This window comes from Ursus arctos, unplaced genomic scaffold (genome assembly GCF_023065955.2).
Source record: "Ursus arctos isolate Adak ecotype North America unplaced genomic scaffold, UrsArc2.0 scaffold_6, whole genome shotgun sequence".
NCBI lineage: Eukaryota > Metazoa > Chordata > Mammalia > Carnivora > Ursidae > Ursus > Ursus arctos.
In genome coordinates this window covers 65168936-65189905 of record NW_026623078.1, presented here as the reverse complement: position 1 = coordinate 65189905, position 20970 = coordinate 65168936, and the positions used below count along the sequence as shown (strand labels likewise).

Genomic DNA, 20970 nt, shown 5'->3' with positions numbered 1-20970 from the left:
CTTTTGCCCAGTTTTGTTACTGTTTTTTTTTTTAGTCTTTTCTGTGAATATTTTGATATCAACCATTTTTTATTTAAAAACTTCATGATTTAATCATTCATCTCTATGTACACACACCATTGCCAAATTGAGAAAGCTAAATAGAAATTGTTATGGGCTAACAAATTTTGTTGTTTGTGTCCTCCAAATTTTATATGTTGAAGCCCTAACCCCCAGTGTGATGGTACTTGGAGGTAGGGCCATTGGGAGGTAACTAGAGTTAGATGTAATGCTGAGGCTTGGGCCATAGTCTGATATGATTTGGTCCTTACAAGAAGAAACACTGGAAAACGTGTGCAGTCATTCTTTCCATCATGCGAGGGCACAGGGAGAAGTAGGGCAAGGAAAGGGCTCTTACCAGGAACTGAAGGAGCCAGCACTTTTGATATTGGACTTCCCAGCCTCCAGAACTGTGAGATAATAAAGTTCTGTTGTTTAAGCCACCCAGTCTATGGTATTTTGTTATGGCTGCCCACACAGTAATATATAAACAAGCGAAGCTCAAAATTGGAGGTAATAGTCAGGTATGAGGTAGGCTAATCTCTCATACTAAGGAGATATATAGGGCACTGGGACAACGAAAAGGCATTTTATTTACTGTGTATGGCTCTATCTGCAGCTATTGGAAGTTTTTGTTTTATGATGCCATCTGTAAAATGTTATTGTTTAGTAGATGGTAGGTACTGTGAGATGTTTTGACCTTAAATATTCATGCAAGTTTAGTTAATTTCTCTGGACAGGCAATTTAACGTACTAGTCTTAATTCAGTGCCAGATGATTATCATCTGAGCAGAGGTCTTTTTGGAAAAGTTCATGCATCACAACTCTAGCAAGAACATACCACAGCATTTCGTTTTTTATAGATTCTCTTGATTAGGTTGTTGAATAGAAGTAACAGGCAATTGAAAGGTAAGACTTTTGTTCCTAAGAAATCAAATATTTCCTGCTCAAATGGATTCATACCACGTTGCATATCTTTAGTAAAATTTCATTTTAATTTTGTAGGGAAGGTAAATTTATTAGATACAGACCACTTAGAATAATTTTTACTTTTTATCTGTTGCGAATAATTTAACCAGAGTATGTACCTTCTGCTCTCTTCAAATGCAATGTGTGAAGTGTCTTGTGAGGGCATTGGAACTGTGTTGCCTCTGGAGACAGGAATATCTTTTTTGTTTTGTTTAAAGATTTTATATATTTATTTATTTGACAGAGAGAGGGAGAGAGAGAGAGACAGCCAGAGAGAGAGAGAGAGACAGCCAGAGAGAGACGGAACACAAGCAGGGGGAGTGGGAGAGGAAGAGGCAGGCTCCCAGCGGAGCAGGGAGCCCTATGCCGGGCTAGATCCCAGAACGCTGGGATCATGCCCTGAGCTGAAGGCAGACACTTAACAACTGAGCCACCCAGGCGCCCCAGGAATATCTTTTTAAAGAGGTGTTTTTTTTTTTTTTTTTTTTAAGATTTTATTTATTTATTTGACAGAGAGAAAGCCAGATAGGGAACACAAGCAGGGGGAGTGGGAGAGGAAGAAGCAGGCTTCCAGCGGAGGAGCCTGATGTGGGGCTTGATCCCATAACGCTGGGATCACGCCCTGAGCGGAAGGCAGACGCCCAACGACTGCGCTACCCAGGCGCCCCGAAGAGTTTTTTAAATCTGGTTTTGAGAAGTCCTTGGAGAAAGTGTCTGTAACATTGCTTAATCTGTATAAAAGTAACACAGGAGAGAGATTCTTAGAAAGACATGGTGGCAGTGAAATCAAATAAAGTAGATATTTGCTAATTATTGTTGGTAACTTTTTACTGCCTCGAGATACTGTTTACTTTAAATTATGCTTTTGACCTCTGTTTCGACCTGATTGCTAAACTTCCTTTCCCCAGTGAAATGCTTGAGGAAGCACTCTTCTCATCTTTCCAGTACTTTCTTACTCAACAGCCTTCAACTGATTTTAATTTTGCATTTTGCTGGGAGCGTAGTGTGGCTTGATCCCTTCTGTGTAATGGACAGTTCTGTAGTAAATGGACCCTAGTTTATGCTCTTTGATCTGAATATAGCCTTTGACATTATGAATTTCTGTCTCCTAGAACCTCTGCTGCAATTCCATAGGAACATCTGGTTTACCTCTTGAAATGCTTCTGTTGCTGAACTCCTCAAATTCTTGCATCTCTTTTGCTTTTTCTCTTCCTATCTTATCTGTATCTTTAAACTTAACTATCACTTTTGTGAGCATGTGAATTTTGTTATGAATTAAAGAACAGAATGTACTTTCTTTGAACTTTTAGCTAAGTCTTTCTTTTTTAAATGTTTTTTTGAATTATAAAAAGTTAATAGAATATATTTTATAAAATTTGGAAAACAGAAAAAGTTATTCATCTTATATCTTTAACAGTGATTGTTAATAATTTCATATATTTCCTTCAACTTAGAATGCTTTTTTAAAATTTAAAATGCCTTGGGGCGCCTGGGTGGCGCAGTCGTTAAAGCGTCTGCCTTCGGCTCAGGGCGTGATCCTGGCGCACCGGGATCGAGTCCCACATCAGGCTCCTCTGCTGTGAGCCTGCTTCTTCCTCTCCCACTCCCCCTGCTGTGTTCCCTCTCTCGCTGGCTGTCTCTCTCTGTCAAATAAATAAATAAAATCTTTAAAAAAAAAAAAAAAAAATAAAATAAAAAATAAAAAAAAAATAAAATGCCTAAGAATTTTAATTTTAGTGTTTTTACCTTTTGTATCTGCCTCACATTGTAGTTCATATCGTGTTATTAAATGATCTTCACCATCATTGTTAAAGCTGTATTGTAAACACTTGAAGGCATGAACATATCATAGTTAAATCTTCCTGTCACCAGACATACTAGGTAGTTTCTAATTTTTGATGACCACTTAATAATGTAACTTTTTAAAACAGAATTTGAATTATAATCTTACTTCTGATATCTAGCAGAAGAATCAATAATAGGACATAAACATTTTTGTGGAATATTGAAAGGAAGGGTTTGATAGCTGGGAAAGGCTGTCTTTGAGTGCTGGTGATTATTTTTTTATGAGCAAGTTACTTATGTGACAAATGGAAAAACGAATACCTACTTTAATATGAAATATGGGGAGTATCTGATTTATTGATCGAAAAACAGGTGCTCAGTAAGTAATTAGAAATTACCGTGACACAATTATTATTACTATGACTGCCTCAGAGTAGGTTTTATTGACTTCTTGAGTCATTTTCCCCTTGCCCCCAAAGTTTTTGGTCATTTGTGAAACTTTTCCAAGTGGTGACATAATGCCATCAAAACATTGTGTATTTAAAAATGAACTACAGTGACTTTTTTTTGGGGGGGTAAATCAATAAAGTTTTTTTCCAGGACAAATGTAAAATAATACTTTCCACAGAATTATTTCCAGAAATAATGAATTTTGTAGCTAAAAATGGTCAGGTCGCGACTACCAGAGCATCATTTATAGCAGCACTTTTTTAAAAGCAGAAACAAGCAGAAGTCACACTATTGCAGTGAACCTTGTCAAACAGCTGCAGAGTTAATGACAAATACCATGTTTGGGGAGAATGCAGAGTAGCTATGTTGTTTCTTTTACAAAATGACTGTTAAATAATATTGCCTAATATCGGTTGCATACAGTATGTAAAAGCGCTTACCGTGAAATGTGTGGACGTTACTAGATATTCCTTCAGCTTCACAATTGATGTGCACAGAAGCATTCCTTCTTAGCGTGTATGCTGTTCTTATATAACAGACAAGTGCTACGTGATTTTCTTGTTCATCCTGGAAAATCCATGGTTGAAGAGGAGAGAGTTTTTATTTAACAATTATTTTGTGAGCTGTGATATAGACTGGAAAAAATGTGTTAGAATCAGTACTGATAGAGTACAGTTGTGTTTTTAGCAGGAAAAGGGCGTTGCTACCAGAGTGCTCACCCATGCACCTCTTTGTTTACAGGGAACAGCTTCATTGGCTCTAGAGTTTTCCTCTCACATCCTCCTTTCTTATACCTGGACATCTGTGAAAGTGGGTTGCATTTTTTTAAATCCATGGTGTCTTATAATTAAAATACAGCCCTCTTTCCTCCTTCTTTTTATACTCAGTGGAATTTTAGATTTCATGAAATAATGTTAATTGCTTTCTAATCTTAATTTAGTATGGAGGGAAATAGTGAAAATAATAAAATTAAAATTTCAACCCCTGAGTATTTGTCTTTAGAATATGCTGAATGAAAAATCTGACCCTGCTTTTCCAATACTGCCTGTGAGAAGGATGTCTGTGTGAATCTTTGACTTTATAGAAGAGATTACATTTTTATACCTTCTTTATGACACAGTCAATGCCAATAAAAGCTATTTCGATAGCTTCAAATAATTTGCTGAAAGTAGCACGTTTTAGCTAAACATGTAGTATGCTAAGTAGCTTTGCAGTATTACGTGAGTAAAAAAAAAATCGCAATTTTTAACATTGAAATTGTGATTCTGGGATGAGTAAAGTGTTCCCATTTTACTAAGCCTTGATAATTTTAATTTATTTGAGGAAGTTGATGACATTGCTGTGCATATTTTCAAAACTATATCTAAATATGGCAGTAGGATATGAATAGCTCCAGAGCTTAATAAAATCAAGGGTTAAAATCTAGTTTCTAGAGTTTCCCTAATTGAAATAGTAATTTTTAGGTATAATGCGTTCCTTGGACAGAGATTTGTGTGTGTGTATATATACACATACGTACATATATATGCATATATGTAGGATCATCTGACAGTAACAAAACGCTTGTTGCATTTTCTTATAACCTCTAAGTCTGCATAAGGAGCTTCTAATTTAGTACAACTAGAATGAGAAAAGCAGCCTCTTAGGTACACAGTCTGTCATCCACATCATCCTCTCCAGGTTGTGTGTTTAAACCTTGGGCATCATGCACAGCAACTCTATCACAGATACACAGTAGATTTGTTATGGTTTTAATTTTAATCAAACTTTTATTTATATAATTAAAATTCGGATAACACCTTTTTTTAAAAAATTGAAATTGGTGGTTTTCATGAGGCCAAATGTCCATTAAGTGATCTTCAGATGATATAAGTTAGACACTGTTCCAGTGTATATTTGTCTGAAATGAAGTAAGTGTTGGGAAGGAAATCTGATGACTCTCTTGAACCTCCTCCTTCTTCCGGGTTAGCCCAAGTCCCCTTTTCTGTATGGGGAACCCATATATACTCGTTAGTCTAGAACTCTTGTCACTTCTTAGGCTGTGATCCTTGTTACTGCCCCTGTGTTTCTGACTACGCTTGTCGTTAGGGTTTCTAGACTGTATTTTTGAGGGAAACTGACTTTTTAAATTTATCTCTGTGGAATATTAGCATCTAAAAGCACTATAGGGGCGCCTGGATGGCGTAGTCATTAAGCGTCTGCCTTCAGCTCAGGGCGTGATCCCAGCGGTCTGGGATCGAGCCCCACATCAGGCTCCTCTGCTGGGAGCCTGCTTCTTCCTCTCCCACTCCCCCTGCTTGTCTCTCTCTCACTGGCTGTCTCACTGGCTGTCTGTGTCAAATAAATAAATAAAATCTTAAAAAAATAAAAGCACTATAGAGATAATTGATTCCAACTCCAAAGCTTAGCAAAGAAACACATGAAATTATATTCAGGGAGGATATTTATCTGGTCCTTGGTTTAAAACTCTTTGTCATCATTACCATGTGATAAGCATTAAACCAAGTAATTTTTTCATTTGAGATAAAGTCTAGATGGTTTTAAAACTATATCTTTTAAGGGCAGTGTGGTTATTTGGAGGCTTTCCCCTGCTTTATTTTATTATATTTACTGGCAAAGCCAAAATAGCAATTCAGGTCTCTTGTTTTCCCAGCCTGCGACTATTCTTCTGCACTGCATTATTTGGCAGGGTAAGAAGCCAGGTCTTTGACTCCCAAACTTGATTTCCTGGTTATTATTAACAGAGATAGTTTGTTCATTTTAAATGCACGGAGAACTGTATGGGATTGCCCAGATATTTTCTTTAGGGAACATTTAAGCATTTGTGTAGAGCCAGGAATGCTGGCCGTCACCATGTGTGTCGTATCTGCTCTTCTCTACTAGAATGTCAGCTGCAGGAACCTTTTCTGTCTTCATTGCCCAGTGCTGGACAGCACCTAAAACCCTGGCACATTATAGCTCAGAATAAATGCTTGTATGAATATATGAAGGGATGAATGCATGAATTTGCTGTTTAAGATTTTTCTTCCCCAAAATATAAGGAGGAAGCATCTGTAAGCCATTTGTAATGCCTTTATCTAACTGACTATTGTAATCTTTTCTGCAAGGAAAAAACCCCATCTACTTATATATATGTCTTTGGAGGATAAAGGAGAGTTTTTGTTGTTGTTAAGTTGTTAAGGTGATATTACCTGGTTTGAAAATGCTTTGGAACATTGCAGATACTCTGATTAAACTCAGCTTTTTAAGGAGATACTGTTTGGTTTGCCTTTGGCACAATTTCAAAAGCCTTGGCATGAGCTGCTGACTCTCAGTATCTGTGGACACGGCTGTGAGGGACAAATTTTTAATTTTTTTTATTTTTAGTGGGATGGGAGAAATAATCTATCTGAAGCAAATTCAGGGAAAGTAAAACAAAGCTAGTGCTGCTTAGGTGGTTATTTATGCTTCCCTAGATATTTATTTATTTATAGTTATGCAGTTTATTTCTATCATTGTAGCCCATAGAGGTTAATTCTATTTCAAACATCTGGCAGGATCTTGCCTGCCAATTGCGGAAGAGAATTATTTGGTCTGTTTTGTAGCCTTCCAACATCTTTCTATAGTAATTTTCTTGCCTTTCAATGATATTTACTTCCCCCTACACACTGTATTTCATCTTCTTCACTAATCCAAGAGGCCTTCCCTAGAAAAACATCTTTAGGAGCTTCAGATTACATAGTGACAGCTGATTACACATGTCTCAGTAATGGCACGTAGAGATCTCTCTGTAAAAACTCTAAAAGATTACAGGAGTACTGAGTTGCTTGAGGATGGTGTTCGTGTATGTCTATAGAGCTGTATACCTCCAGGCTGTATGCCAGCCCTTCCCCAGAAAGTTTCGTCTTTTCAAATAGAGGAGGATTATCTCTCTGTTAGGATCCCAATTCTGTCCCTGCCTTTAGAACAGTCTTCTTAGTTTATAAGCCCTAGTCACTGTCACTGTGTGGGTAAGGGCATGTGTTTTCTCTTGTCCATTTTGGGAATTACTAGTCTTGGTCACAGAGTAGTTTAGGTGGAGCCTCCATCCAGCCTTCTCCATGCTGGAGTCCTGGTCTTGGTAGGACAACGGTAAGAGTGACATTGTTGGGTATCTTGCTGAAAGCTGGAGTTTTCTCTGGTCCTTTGGCCTGTCATTCTGACTCTTCCGGATAGTGTTATTTTTAGTGATCTCAGTGCTATCTGTGCTATTTGGCTACCCTGAAGTGAATTGATTATTGCTTCACACCTAACCTCTCCTCCTCTCCTACATTCGTACAGAGGAATGGGAATCCCTAAGTGGGACCACGTTTGGCTTGTTCTCCACTACCCTTCAGTACTTGTTACTCATCTTTTTGATCTTGAGTCCCTTTGAGAATTTGGTGAAAGTTTTAGATCTTCTCTCCACAAAGTGCATATGCATGTGGTTTTGGGAAAAAGAGATTGTAACGGGAAAGGCAACATGGCCTCCTTAAAAATGAGCCACGGGTTTCCTAACCTCAGATTTATTGTGGCTGCCATAAGGATTTCTGCTTGATCATTTTCTCAGCATAGAACTCTGTATTCCTTATCCTATAAAAATAAGTTTGGACAAAGCAGAGCGTGCTGGGAAATAGGTGGGGGACAAAAAAGGGGTGAATGGAGAATGTGGTTGTAAGTACTTCTGTGTCTCTGATTTAAGTAATCCATAGGAAATTATTTGTCCTTCCTAACCTTTTCTTTAACTCTGGTCATTTGCCATTCTAGCCAGCTTTCCCTTTAATTTGTAGTTAAGGATATTCTTAAAAGATTGTGTCCCTTAGGCTTTTTTCTTACAACATGTTTTATACTGGTTTTCTAGTTCACATTGTCCTGATGTTTGAAGGTGAAGGAAACTATCTTTGAAAAGTTGAGACTGCCAGAGTGGATCATCTCTCTAAGCAATAGGGGTATGCTATAAAGCTGTTTGCGTATCTGAGTTTACTATTTTACTTGGGGTGGCAGTATTTCCAGTAGCCTTCGCCTCGTCCCCATGTAAGCTGGCATTACTGCTCCCTCCTCCATTCCATCCCTGCCCTCATTCTCAGTGTTGTTTTTAAAGTCACCTGTTGGGAGGGGGCATGGAGTTTATTTTCTTTCTTTGGAAGAGTTATAAATGGAATCAGGAGATAGAAACTTATATAGTACAATGCAATTATATTGTTATATACACAGTAATAAAGAACACCCAAGATTACCTTTTCTTGAAATCTAATTTCTGTAGCTTGTCTCTTTCTTTATTGAATCTATTCTTTATTGTATAGAATATAGTTAGCTTATAGTTTTAGTATCTAAGAAGTATTTTTTTCGTTTTGTAATCCTTTTTCATGCTAGATTGTTTTTTATCATATTCGTATTCGTACATATAAATTCGGTTTCATGAAATGGATATTATAGATTCATACTTTATTTTTGTAGTCACACATACAACCTCTAATTCCCTTCTCTGTTTTCCTGCTTCCCCCCCACTCCTCATATGGAGATGGGCAAAGAGGAGTTTATACAACACTTGGAGACCAAGTTAATCAAGGCCAATTTTCCAAAAACTTTTTCTTTGCTCGAGATAAGTGCCATGACTTCTTGATTCCATATAGCACTTCTGAATAATAGTGTTGGTGAAGACGTATTGAATTCTTCTCAAGGTTATTTAGTACACCACACTCTTGCTGTGAATGATTTCATTTAATCCTCTTTTAACTACTTTCTGAAGTAGGTACTGTTTTTTTCTCTTAATTTTACAACAGAGGAGACCTAGGTCAAAATAATTTTGTTGTAGGTTACACAACTAAAGTGTATTAATGATGGTGTCTTGGCTCAGGATGCCATGACAAGTACAGTAGACTGGGTGATTTAAACAACAGGAATTTATTTCTCACAGTTTAGGAGACTGGAAGTCCAAGATCAGGGTGCAGCAGGGTTGGCACTTTTCCCTGTGACTTCACATGGCCCCAGTACTGCCTGTGGATGGAGGTGGAATTGGGAGAGAGAGAGAGAGAGGGAGAAAGAGAGAGAGGGAGAGGGAGGAAGCAAACTCCATGGTGTCTCTTATGTGGTGGCTAAAGGGCACTAATCCCATTGTGAGGGCCCCACCCTCATGGCCTCAACTGAACCCAATTACTTTCTAAAGACCCTATCTCTAAATACCATCAAGTTGGGGTGTTAGGGCTTTAACATAAGAATTTGGGGTGGGTCATAATTCAGTCTATAGCAGACGGTATTTAGACCAGGTTGGCTGCCTCAGATTCTGAGTAGTCTGGTACCCTGTTCTATTCCCTGCTCCCACAGTTTAGGAGTGTACCCAGGTTATTTGATGACCATGGTAAAGGTAGGCAAGTTAGCCAGCAGTAGAAAATTCTCTTGATATGTATGCACATACACCTTTCATGTCATATGTAATGCATACTTCTTTTGTCAAAAAACATGGAAAATAAGGGCAAGAATAAGTAAGAAAACAAAAATCATGTGTGATGTCACTCCCTGGAGAATTACTGCCATTACCATTTTAGCATGTTTCTTTCTATTCTTTCTTCTTACAAGGAGGGAGCAATCCAGGTTGTTTACATAGTGGCATTTATATGGTTTATAGTTTTATATTCTTCTTTTTTTCCTAGTAGCATCTCATGAACATTTTCCCATGCCATTTATAAATTTTTTAGAAACATTCTAAATGCCTTGGAGAAAATAAATTTGAGACCAGTTCAGAAGGTAAATGGCTATATGAACTGAGTGTGGTCAAGATTCATGACTCAGAGTACCCCCTTAGTGAGGGAGAAAACACAGAAGTAGTAGGGTTTGTGAGTGGCATGGATAAAGTCAGTGTATGTGTTTGGAGTATGTAGTATCTATGAGACTTTCCCCTGAAAATGGTCAGTAAGCACAAAGCCATGTGGACTAGAGGTTGATTTTTTAAATTGCCATCATCATATGGTTGGAAGTGGAAATCACCGTTTTCCAGCTGGGGAAATTAAAGCTCAGGGAGATAAACGCATTAACTACCACAGCTTGTTGGGCAGCCATGTTGAAGAGGGTACTTTTTAGAAAATGGTGTCACTATAACTTTATGAGTCTCCCAGCACAGGGTGCTCAGTAAATGGTTTCAGTACAAACAGTTTTGTTTGTGCATTGCAAACAGTACCTCCCAAAAGCGATCATTTGTTCTCTATTTTGAATATTTACTGCTCACTGCTAAAGCATCTCATTCTATTTTGTGCACAACCGGAGTTTGACATGATAGGGGATGAAACTTTCTTTTTTAAAAATTTATTTATTTATTAGAGGGAGAGAGTGAGTGCGGGGTGGAGGGGCGGGGGGAGAGGGAGAGAAAAACTCTAAGCAGACTCTCTGCTGAGCACAGAGCCCCCAACGTAGGGCTTGATCCCACAACCCCGAGATCACGACCTGAGCTGAAACCAAGAGTCAGACTCCCAACTGACTGTGCCACCCAGGCGCCCCTGCGGATGAAACTATTAATTCATTTTGTCAGCACTTTCTCCTCCCCTCCCCCTTCCCCTTCTCTCCCCCCCCCCCGTTGTTGTTGTTGTTGTTGTTGTTGTTGTTGTTGTTGTTCTTCTTCTTCTTCTTCTTCTCCTTCTTCTTCTTCTTCTTCTTCTTCTTCAACTTGTATAGAATATTTTGTGTGTTACAACAAGTACTCATGAGGCCATTCTTTCCTTGTTTTACATTAAAAACTCAGATTTCTAGGAAAGGTAAATCAAGTGTGATTATTCTATTACAGAAATGTCTTTTATTTCTCAAAAAGTACATCCTAGTTTTGCTTTGAAACCCCACATGAAAACTTTATATTAGGGTTAAGTCCTGGAGAAAGTCTTACTGACTTTGAGATCTGATGTTTTTCTCCCTTTGGATAATGTAAATGACCAAGTTTCCCCTATTGCTTTGATTGCCAGAATGCTTAGAGCCAAATTTGTGTATTTTAATAAAAATATCTGTGGTTTACTTCATTTTGTTCAGGTGTCTGCCTCACCTGCAATTTCTGCTTTATGTATTCTAATTTATACTTTACCTAGTCTTGATTTCTGATGATTTTATGTGTTTTAAAGCAAGATAACTCATGTCCTTTGTGGACATAGTAACATGGATATATATTTATAAAATTATATATGTGTGTGTGTGTGTGTGTGTGTGTAAAATTTACGAATAATTGTGACTTTCTAGTACATTAATGACAATCATGTTTTTGAGATATTCCATTTTTTTCCTGAATACTTTCAGTACTTAATTTTGGGCCAGAATTCGTCTAGTACCTGATATATAGCTGTAAATATGACAGAGGTGTTACTTGTCCTCACAAAAGAGCCTGTAACCTAGTATGAAATGTGTATTTTTCTAAATCCAGAGATTCTGCTTTGATCTTCTAACATATCATCCTCTTAATTTTAACAAGAGGTAGCAGTGGTCAGTAGGCTATTCTTCAGGAGAGAATTCTTGATGATGATGGGTAAAGAGGTCTGTAGACTTTGGTCCTGTCCTGGTGAATTCACTTTGTATAAACAGATCTCAGATGATCTATAGTTAACTTACTAGTTGCTTTCTATCATCCACTTACCTGCATGTACTTTCATGACCAAAAGCATAAATGTATATACATTTTAAATCTCATTACCTCAAAGAAATAGGATCTCTTGGCTATGTTTCATGATTTGGTTGAGAAGATAATATGAATTTGTTACAGGATGTACATGTTATTTTCTGTAGAGTCCAGTTTATTTCATAAAATACTTTTTGAGAAACATTAAAACCTCAAAAAACCTGATTTCCTCTAATTTTCAAAGCTCTTACTAGTTTTAAAAGATAGAGAGGTTGCCCTCCCTCCCTCCCCCACTTCCCTTATCTTCAGCTTGGCACTCAGAAGAAATTATTTGTCAGAATTCATAAACACTTTAAGGAAGAAATTAAACCACCCAGGACAAATGAACTATTAAAAAAACATTTCTGTAAGATTTTTAAGAAAGGCAGTATTTTTCCTATTTCTTTTAAAATAAAACAAATTAGTTTCTAGGTAGAGGAGAACATATATCAGGCACTTAATGTGAAAAATGAACTGTTAACCAAAATCCTTAAGCATTCACAGGGTTGACCTTAATAACATGTATTAATTGGAAAAAAGGATGAATATATGATACAGACTGGGTGAAGAGAATACGGAAATCTTAAGAAATGTGTACTCCATAGTTCTCTCCACCCAAAGTAGACTCTTATTTAAGTCTTTTTTCAAATGCACATTCTGTTTGCTTAAGTCTGCATCTGCTACTAGCTTTGAATACTGCCTGAAACGTATGTGCAGCTTGGCAGAAAGTCTGATATGAAGAGGAAAGCACAGAATAGTTTGTCTTGTTAAATAAGGAGGCAACGCCTTCACAGTTCATAGCCTGTCGTCGTTCTCTGGTATCCCATGGTGCTGCTGGGAAAGAGGCTTACAATTATTTTCTTAAAAGTCCTACTTAGGTTAGCCCTCATGATAAAACAAATAGGAGATTTTTGAGGTATTCCACTTCTCTGTCATGTTTGTTGAAATCATTGATTTGTTTCAGAGTTGTGGGGGTTTTGTTTGTTTGTTTGCTTTAAAAGCCATTTGCATCTCTTGATTGAACTTAGTAGGTTTCTTTGCTGCCAAGAGCATCTGCTAGATCTGGTTTCTGTTCCCTTACTTGATGTGTTTGTGCAAGTCACCTATGATCTAAGCCAGTTCTTAGTTACAAAGTAGTATGGGCATAAGTTTCAAATAGTAACATAGCAGTGTTTTAGGAGTTTGATTACATATTTGTGATAACTATGGATTTTGACATTTACAAATCTTTTTAGGTAGTTTTACCACTTAAAATCTTACTGGTATTGCTATATTACTGGTTGATTTAGTGGTCAAACATGGCACAAGCTGTGTTTTCTCAAAACCTAGAAATTGTATATTTCTGTTGTGTTTATGTGTTATGCTTTATTGGCTCCGAAATAATTTACACTCTACCAATAAGAAGAGATGAAATTCTGTAAGTGGGTGGTTGCCTGGGCTTTGGAGTCAGAGAGTCTGATGTTAGATTGAGTCCTGCCACTTTACAAGCTGTGATGAACAGTTTTTCTAAGAGGATTTCAATAACGGTGATCAGCCCGTTAGAGTTATTGTGAGGAATTAATTCAGATGACATATGTAGACCACTTCTCAAGAAGTCTGATATAATAAATGCTCACTAAGTGCTAGTTTCTCTTCTGGTATTTAGCTCTACCCTTTCCCTCTAGGCCATATATATACTTTATATATTTTTGTCATAATTTTTAAAAAATAATTTGGATTTATTCGATATAGTATTAAGTCATTAAATGAAACAGTACGTCTATTAAATTGTCTTTAATTTCTAAAATTTAAATTAGGTCACTTTGTCTTTTAAAAGTTCCCTAATAAATCTATAAAACACTTCCCCCCCCCCTTAATCTGACAGACATTATCTCGAGTTTTGGACTATGTTACAGCTTTAACTTTCTGCCTGCAGCTCCTCGCATCCTAGCCAACTGTGGCAATTCTTTGTTCTTGTTTTTCACTGAGAAATTGTATTTCAGTAAGGCTCACTTACAATAATCAAATAAAAAAGGTGATTTTAAAGATGAGGGTGAGGAATTGAAGGAGAAAGAATGCTGGTTAATTATTCCACTGAACTAAAAAACTTCTACTTCCTTGTCCTTCTCAGTGATCTTCAGGAGAAATCAGATCTTAAGCTTTTTTGTTGTTTGCCAGTGTAACTCCAGATATAGCATTTAAATATAAAACAACATATTATTTTCAGTGTTTTCATATTTGGAGATAAAAACAAGAGAAAGCCTAACAAATGTGGTGGATTTTTGAAAGGAATAGTTATTGGGCAGCCTGCCTCAGTTAAGACAATTTTAGCTCTAGGCAATTTAAAATTGACTGTTTTGCAAAGAGGATATCTGGAAAAAGTGAATATGAATATACTGGTGCCAAACTTCGAACAGTTATTCAGTGTTGTAAACCAGGCTCTCCTTTGCTAGGGAGAGGCTTAACCAATTAAGACAATTGTAGAGGTTGAAGAGATTTATAAAACTGCAGCTCATTTTTATCATCCTTCCAAATTTCGTAGCACCACCTTAGTCGCATGTTAAGTATTGTTTTTGTATTAGTAATTTGAGTTGGCTTAGTAGTAACTATCAATTTGTTTTTGAAATTCGTTTGCTTTGCAATGTTTCTCCTCAGTCAGTAGGGTGTTTGCTTTTTAGACTAAGAATGCTTAAAAATTAAAAAGTTCTTTACTGAACTTTTCACTATACAGTTCTGAGCTGAACCCTTCTGTTGGATATTACCATGATTTAAAAATAGTTCCCCTCCAAAACAGTTTTCCTCTTGCTATTCATCTTTGAAAACTCCCCCAGGAATATTTGGTTATTAATTCAGAAGTGAATGTCATTGGTTGAAATTGCTGCTTTTGGGCTTCTTTTTGTTAAATATGAGAACTTTAGAATAAAAGTGAAAGCGTGCCTAACCCTGGACCAACTCTACAGAGATGCCAGGAAGTGCTTATTTCTTAATTCATTGACTGGCATTAACTCAACAGTAGAGAGTGTGGTACTTTGTATCAAGGAGCCTCATTTTTTCTTTTCCTTCTCTTTTTTCCTTTTGTTTCTTTTGCTGTGATCCTCTTGCGTTCTGAGGTGCGAGGTACTCCCTAGACAGGGGTGAACCTTATCTCTGCCTACGCACATCTTTTATGCCCTCCTGGAAAAACTCCAGCCCAATAAAGTGAGTCCAGCTGGGCAGGAGAAGGCAAGTATGGCTCTACCTCCCACTCACCGAGAAGTTGTGGGCTGGGACAAGGCATCCTCAGAGCCATTTCCGGAAAGCATGAGCTTCCTCCCCTCCCCTGTTACCTTAGTGTTGTAGCTAAATTGGGTCTCTTGTGTGTGCCTTAAGTGCCCACCCCCAGTATAACTCCTGAGAGAAACTAGCATAGCCACAAAAGCAGTGGCGTTCACCTGGGAGGTTAGAATCTGCAATGGTCGTTCCTTATTTCCTGGGTGAAATTTACTGGCATCTCACCATTTCACGATTTTTTCCTTGTGTCTTCCATAGGCCAGAGGGGTAGACAGGTGTTAGCTGTGTGGCAGCTCAGATCATTTGACTGGTGGTAGCTGCCAGGAGCGTGGTTTTGAGACTGTATTAGTGGGATAGTCTGCTGTGTTTCTCTTATCCTTACTTAGGTTTGCGAGGATACTTTTGCAGGGTTTGGTTCTGTGTTTTTTGAAAACTTGGGTTGGAGGAGGAAGAAAGGCAACACTGTGTGGGTGAAGGGAGATAAGAGTCACACGTCTTTGTCACCATTAAAAGGGAGGACACAGACTGAAAAGTCTGCAGACAAAGCAATTCACTTGGTGGGCTGTGAGGTTTTTCTTGTTCCTCAGCTTATATATAATGGAAAAACATGTCACTTAAATTTTTTTGTTGTTATTGAATTAAACTTACCTCTTTGAACTGTGCACTTACTGGAGGCTCATATGAATAGTCTTGGTGAGGCCTGGGCCTTAGTGCACCCCAGCTTTACTTTGAAGCTCATTCTTTCCACAGATCACTTACAGTCCTTTATTTTTTAAAGATTTATTTATTTATTTTAGAGAGATCATGAGGAGAAGGGGCAGAGGGAGAGGAAGAGAGAACCTTAAGCAGACTCTGTCCTGACTGTGGAGCCCTACATGGAACTCTACACAGAGCTCAGCATGGGGCCTGATGTGGGGCTTGATCTCACGACCCTGAGACCACAACCTGAAGCGAAACCAGAGTTGGATACTGAACAGACTGCGCCACCCAGATGCCCCATCACTTGCAGCCCTTTAAGATCCTTTCTTTCTGTGTGTGACACCCAAGAGGACATTAAGTTGTGTTTTTTAATTTTTAAAGTTGGGGTGGTAAGTCCAAACCAAAATAGAGAATATCTGGACATTTCACATAGAATAGGCCCAGACTATATTTTTTGTGTAATAGTGAAATCCCAGTACCTTGTAGATTTTTAGAAGCAGTTTATGAGCTTACCTGTCTTGTTCTACCCCTTACATTTTAATATTCATTTGCCATATTTAGGTCATATGAAAACTCTTATAAACCTTAAAAATAAATTTTTATTAGAGCCTTGCAAGCTCATGTCTCTACTTCTCAATTCTCAAGAAGTAAATACACGGGAGCGGTGGTATTTCCCATAGAGCCACACGCCTCCTATCCCTTAGTCTCTTTCTAGCTGAGAGGAATACTTCATTTTCATTCTTGTCCAAGGGGCTATAAAGTAGATAAGATTCTGGGTGAAGAAGGAATTTAGAGGTTTGCTACTAATCATAGAGTTTGTTTTACCTCCTGCATCCCGAAAATGCTGTCATAAAACCTATTGTATTCAGGCTATTTGGGGAGAGACTTAGTAAGATTACAGACTCTCTTCCAGAGAAATGGATTTTTTAAGTATTAATACATGCTGAAGGCTCTGCTTTAGTCTCTAGAAAAATTATTACTTAGGAGTAGCATATTTAATGAACACGGTGGAGTTGCATTTTGACTGTGATGTGCTCTCCGATCTTTCTGGAGACGGGAAGGCTGAGCATCAGAAAAGGATCAGTAACTGGACAGCAAGATTCCCCATGGGAAAAATGTAAGAGCTAGGACGAGAACCTAGATCTCAAGATTCCAAGTCTTTCCTTTTTTCTACTGTTGCAAATTGAATCTAACTTCTGCTTATATTACACCTAAATTGTACATTGGCGGATATTTTGGAAATACTGATTTTTAAAAAATCATCTTATAAAATCATGTTTGTACTGTCAATTGCTTGGTAATCTCTCTCCATCTCCTTCTCTCTTTTCCTTTAAAACGAATAGTATTGGCTCCTGTTTTAAACTTGTGATATTGGAACTTTTTAGTCAAATGAGTGATTTTATTTTAATTTAAAAGAGGGAATTTTAAAGCAGAAAGAGGCCATAGCAATGGTTCTATACCATATTTATGTGGTTGATATGTACGAATCTGTTAAACTACCTGGGAAGGAGGTCTCTCATGTGCTAGAGAGACAAAAATTTAAGATAAAAGATAATTGACATAAGATTATCATTATTTTTCTGCTGCTGCTTCTTGAGGCCATCATGTTGTATATAAACAGAAAAACTGAAAAACCTACCTTGAATAGTTGAAAAGTTGGCTGCCATATTTATCATGAGAAATACAACCTTCCTTGGAATAAGCAGATTTATAATTTCTTTGCCTAGTAACAAATGTTGGAAAATAAGTTTGTGACGATCTGAGGGAGGTTCTTTTGTACTTTATGATCCTGAGTCTTGTTTGCTTTATAAAACCATAGTGCTATAACCAAGGAAATGGCAGGCATATAACTTTACTTTTTCTAAAACCTGATGAAATGATTAGATTCCAAGTTAAGCCAATATAGTTACTCCACATAGTTGTACATTTCATTATAATAGGAATAACGTGGGTATTATGTCGAGTATAAAATTTTCTCCTGTATTGCATATTTGCTACTCATTATTGGGCTATATTGCTTTTTAAAATCTTTTATTAATTGTAGTCTCAGTTTGCACCTATTTAATAATACTGCTTTAGGTTAATAATATACATTATAGTCATTAATTTGATGAAAGTAAAAGTCTTTCAACCTTTTCATTCTATACATGGTGATTAACCTATAACTCTAATGAAAAATTAATATCTGTTACTTAATACAAAAAAACACACAAACAAGAAAAAAGAATTCTTTTAAAAATTTAGCATATGCAGCAGGGGGCACCAGATGAAGGCAAAAATGAATTCTTACATTTTAAATCAGCTACAGCTTGTATTCTGTTCACATTTAAATAATGTGGTAGTTAATTGTTTCCCTATTCATTTTCTTGATGATTTTAACTTCTCAGTTCTAAAAGCTGTGTTGAAGGAGACATTGATAAGTATTCTCACTTTATTAATTCAAATGAAAGGTCTTAAAACCAGCCAGTGTAGCAATTATACAAATTTTTTCTTAAACATTTACTATTTTTAAGAGTTTTAAGAAAGGAGTGGAAACCACATTTAATAATTTCTTGTTTAGAACAAGGCATTATTATTGTGTGTTTTTAGTGACTTTCCTACAGTATGTTATCTCATTAATGAAAAACGGAAAGCTTCAGTGATTTGAAATGATTTGAAAGCTTAAATTCATTTTCGGTATATGTGAACTGAATGAATTTTGAATCTGGAAACCTGTTCCCTTTAGCTAATAAATAGTTGTGTAAAAACCCGTTTCCAAAAAGTCTTGTTTTTGCTATTTGTGGCATCACTAAATAGTTTTTCTTTTACCCGTTCCTCCCTGTCATCTAGTCCAATATCAGATGGAAATGATGCGCAGCCTCCGCCATGTCAACATCGATCACCTCCATGTGGGCTGGTACCAGTCCACGTACTATGGCTCGTTCGTCACTCGAGCGCTCCTGGATTCTCAGTTCAGTTACCAGCATGCCATTGAAGAATCTGTCGTTCTCATTTACGGTTAGTAGGAGTTTCCTTTATTATTCTTTTCTTCCCTTAATGTTATTACTACTATTTTTGCTTTCTGTCTTTTTGCCTCTAAGAGCAGCCTGGCAGGCCTTCGCAAGTAAATACCAACCCTGTTTCTGCAGCAGCCTCAGCAGCAGCTAAGTCTAGACAGGGTTTCCTTCTTTCTGTTTATTTTTCTTGCTATCAGAGCCCTGATGTGTACATTTTGGAATGCTGGAGTAGCTGCTTCATTTTTATTCCTCCATCTCCCCTCCCTCATGTGAAGGGGCTGGTGGAACTAGACCAGATGTCTAACAAACCCCAATTGCTAGAGTGTCTGGCTCTGTACGTGACTGACCAATCATAACACAGCGTGCCAAATTTTTTTTATACCTCTGACAGCAGCGTACAAAACCTGGACTGTTTCTTAGCACAAAGATTTTTTTCTTTTCGGCCTATTTAATGGTGTTTCCTCAAGCTCTCCAGACCAGATGTTCTGTGCTGTATCAGAACTGTAGGCAATTTAACAGCTTTATAGCCTTCCCCCTCCCCAAACACTCACAGTTTGCCATATCTGGCAGACTTGCATATAGTTTCCAGCTGAGAAGTAAATGTAACGTCCTGAGTATCTGTCAGAAAAAATACTAATGAATACGATCAATCTTATGAGCTGCCCCAAAATTGTTTCAGTATGTTAACAATTGGATTACAGTAAAGAACAAGTTGTTAAAGTGTACTTATATTGGCTGGAAACATTGCATCATCAGACCTTGATGAATTTTCCACTTGTTTCAATCTATTTTGGTTTTCATTTTATCACCTATTGCTAAAAGTTTCACTGTGTTAAGTTTCAGACAACATGAATGTTAACACAGGTTTTAGGCGAATATTGGCATGCCGGAGCCGTTATCATGCAGCAAGTGCTAAGCTCCCTTACTCATGGAGTGTGTAAGCAGCTAGTTTTGACAAAATGAGTTTCTCTGAAACTAAAAAGACACTTTTGTGATAGCACTTTTTAGTCATTTCGTTTTTAGAATCTGTTTTTACTAAAAAATTTGGACAGTGATTACTAAGATGGATACATTTTGTTCGCGGGGCTATTCATTTAAATTAGTCGACTCAAGTACACAAATGCATGCAGTGTATTTTCACATTGAATAGTCATTAGTATTTTTCTTCTAATTACACAATATGAATATAAGGTGTAGAGAACATATGAGATGTTTAATTTTCATCAAGATTTCTGATTCAAGCTGACAAATGGATTTGAAAATAACTTCATTTTGAATCTTCTGTTTTACGTCAGGGAGAAAGTTACTCTACCAGTTACAAGTAGGATGATAGGATTCCTACATTTTCACTTAAATGTTCACTATACTGTTTTTAGTCTGCTTCAAATTGAGTTTTCATCTTTTATTTTGATCTTCATTTTGCAAAGATTGTATAAGTAACAGCGTGCCTAGAACCAGTGTCATTCAGGCAGAGCACTGGCAGAATTGTTAGTAATTTCTTTCTCTTTTGCCTATTTGAGATCCCATAAAAACTGCCCAAGGGTCTCTCTCGCTGAAAGCATACAGACTGACTCCTAAACTGATGGAAGTTTGTAAAGAGAAGGATTTTTCTCCTGAAGCGTAAGTGTTTGGGGGCCTGTGCGGCGAATGGTAAAGCATTGGCTGTTTTCCTTTTAAGATTTTAGTTTGCCACATTTATTGAATCCTTGGTGGTGGTGGTGTGGTAATGCTTTTGCCATGTGGACGGTAGAAGTCTTTTGCGTGGCCGAGTGCCACTTGATTTCTCCCTTTCCATGTTTAAACTGTTCTTTATGGAATGTCTCATCTGTTGTTCTCACTGTGGGTGAATTCAGTTGGAGTGGAAATTAATTAGCTACTGAATTTGAAGAAATAGATGATTAAATAAAGGAGATGGGACGAGTGATCAGCGGCTGTCAGACTGTGCACTCTGTGTCAGGATGATTGTGAGCTGTATGTCTTACTTTCTGAGCTCCTGTTTCATGGGGGTGGGGATGGGAAAGACATAAACATTTTAAAGTATCAGTAAGGAATGTGGCATTTTGGAAATTTTATGGGTGATAAGTATGCACAGAATTGATCAGTAAAACTGTTTTATGATCTTACATAATGGCATTGGAATATTTACATTAAAATTTTAAA

General features: G+C 37.3%; 1 protein-coding gene across 1 annotated transcript in view; it reads left to right on the top strand.

Moving 5' to 3' along the window:
• EIF3H (eukaryotic translation initiation factor 3 subunit H) overlaps window positions 1-20970 on the top strand; it is a 92827-nt gene that overhangs the window by 59857 nt on the left and 12000 nt on the right. Inside the window, exons 3-4 of the mRNA XM_026495537.4 lie at window positions 18644-18811; window positions 20331-20430. Of these exons, the coding sequence (XP_026351322.1) occupies window positions 18644-18811; window positions 20331-20430 (268 nt within the window). The remainder of the gene's footprint in view (window positions 1-18643; window positions 18812-20330; window positions 20431-20970) is intronic.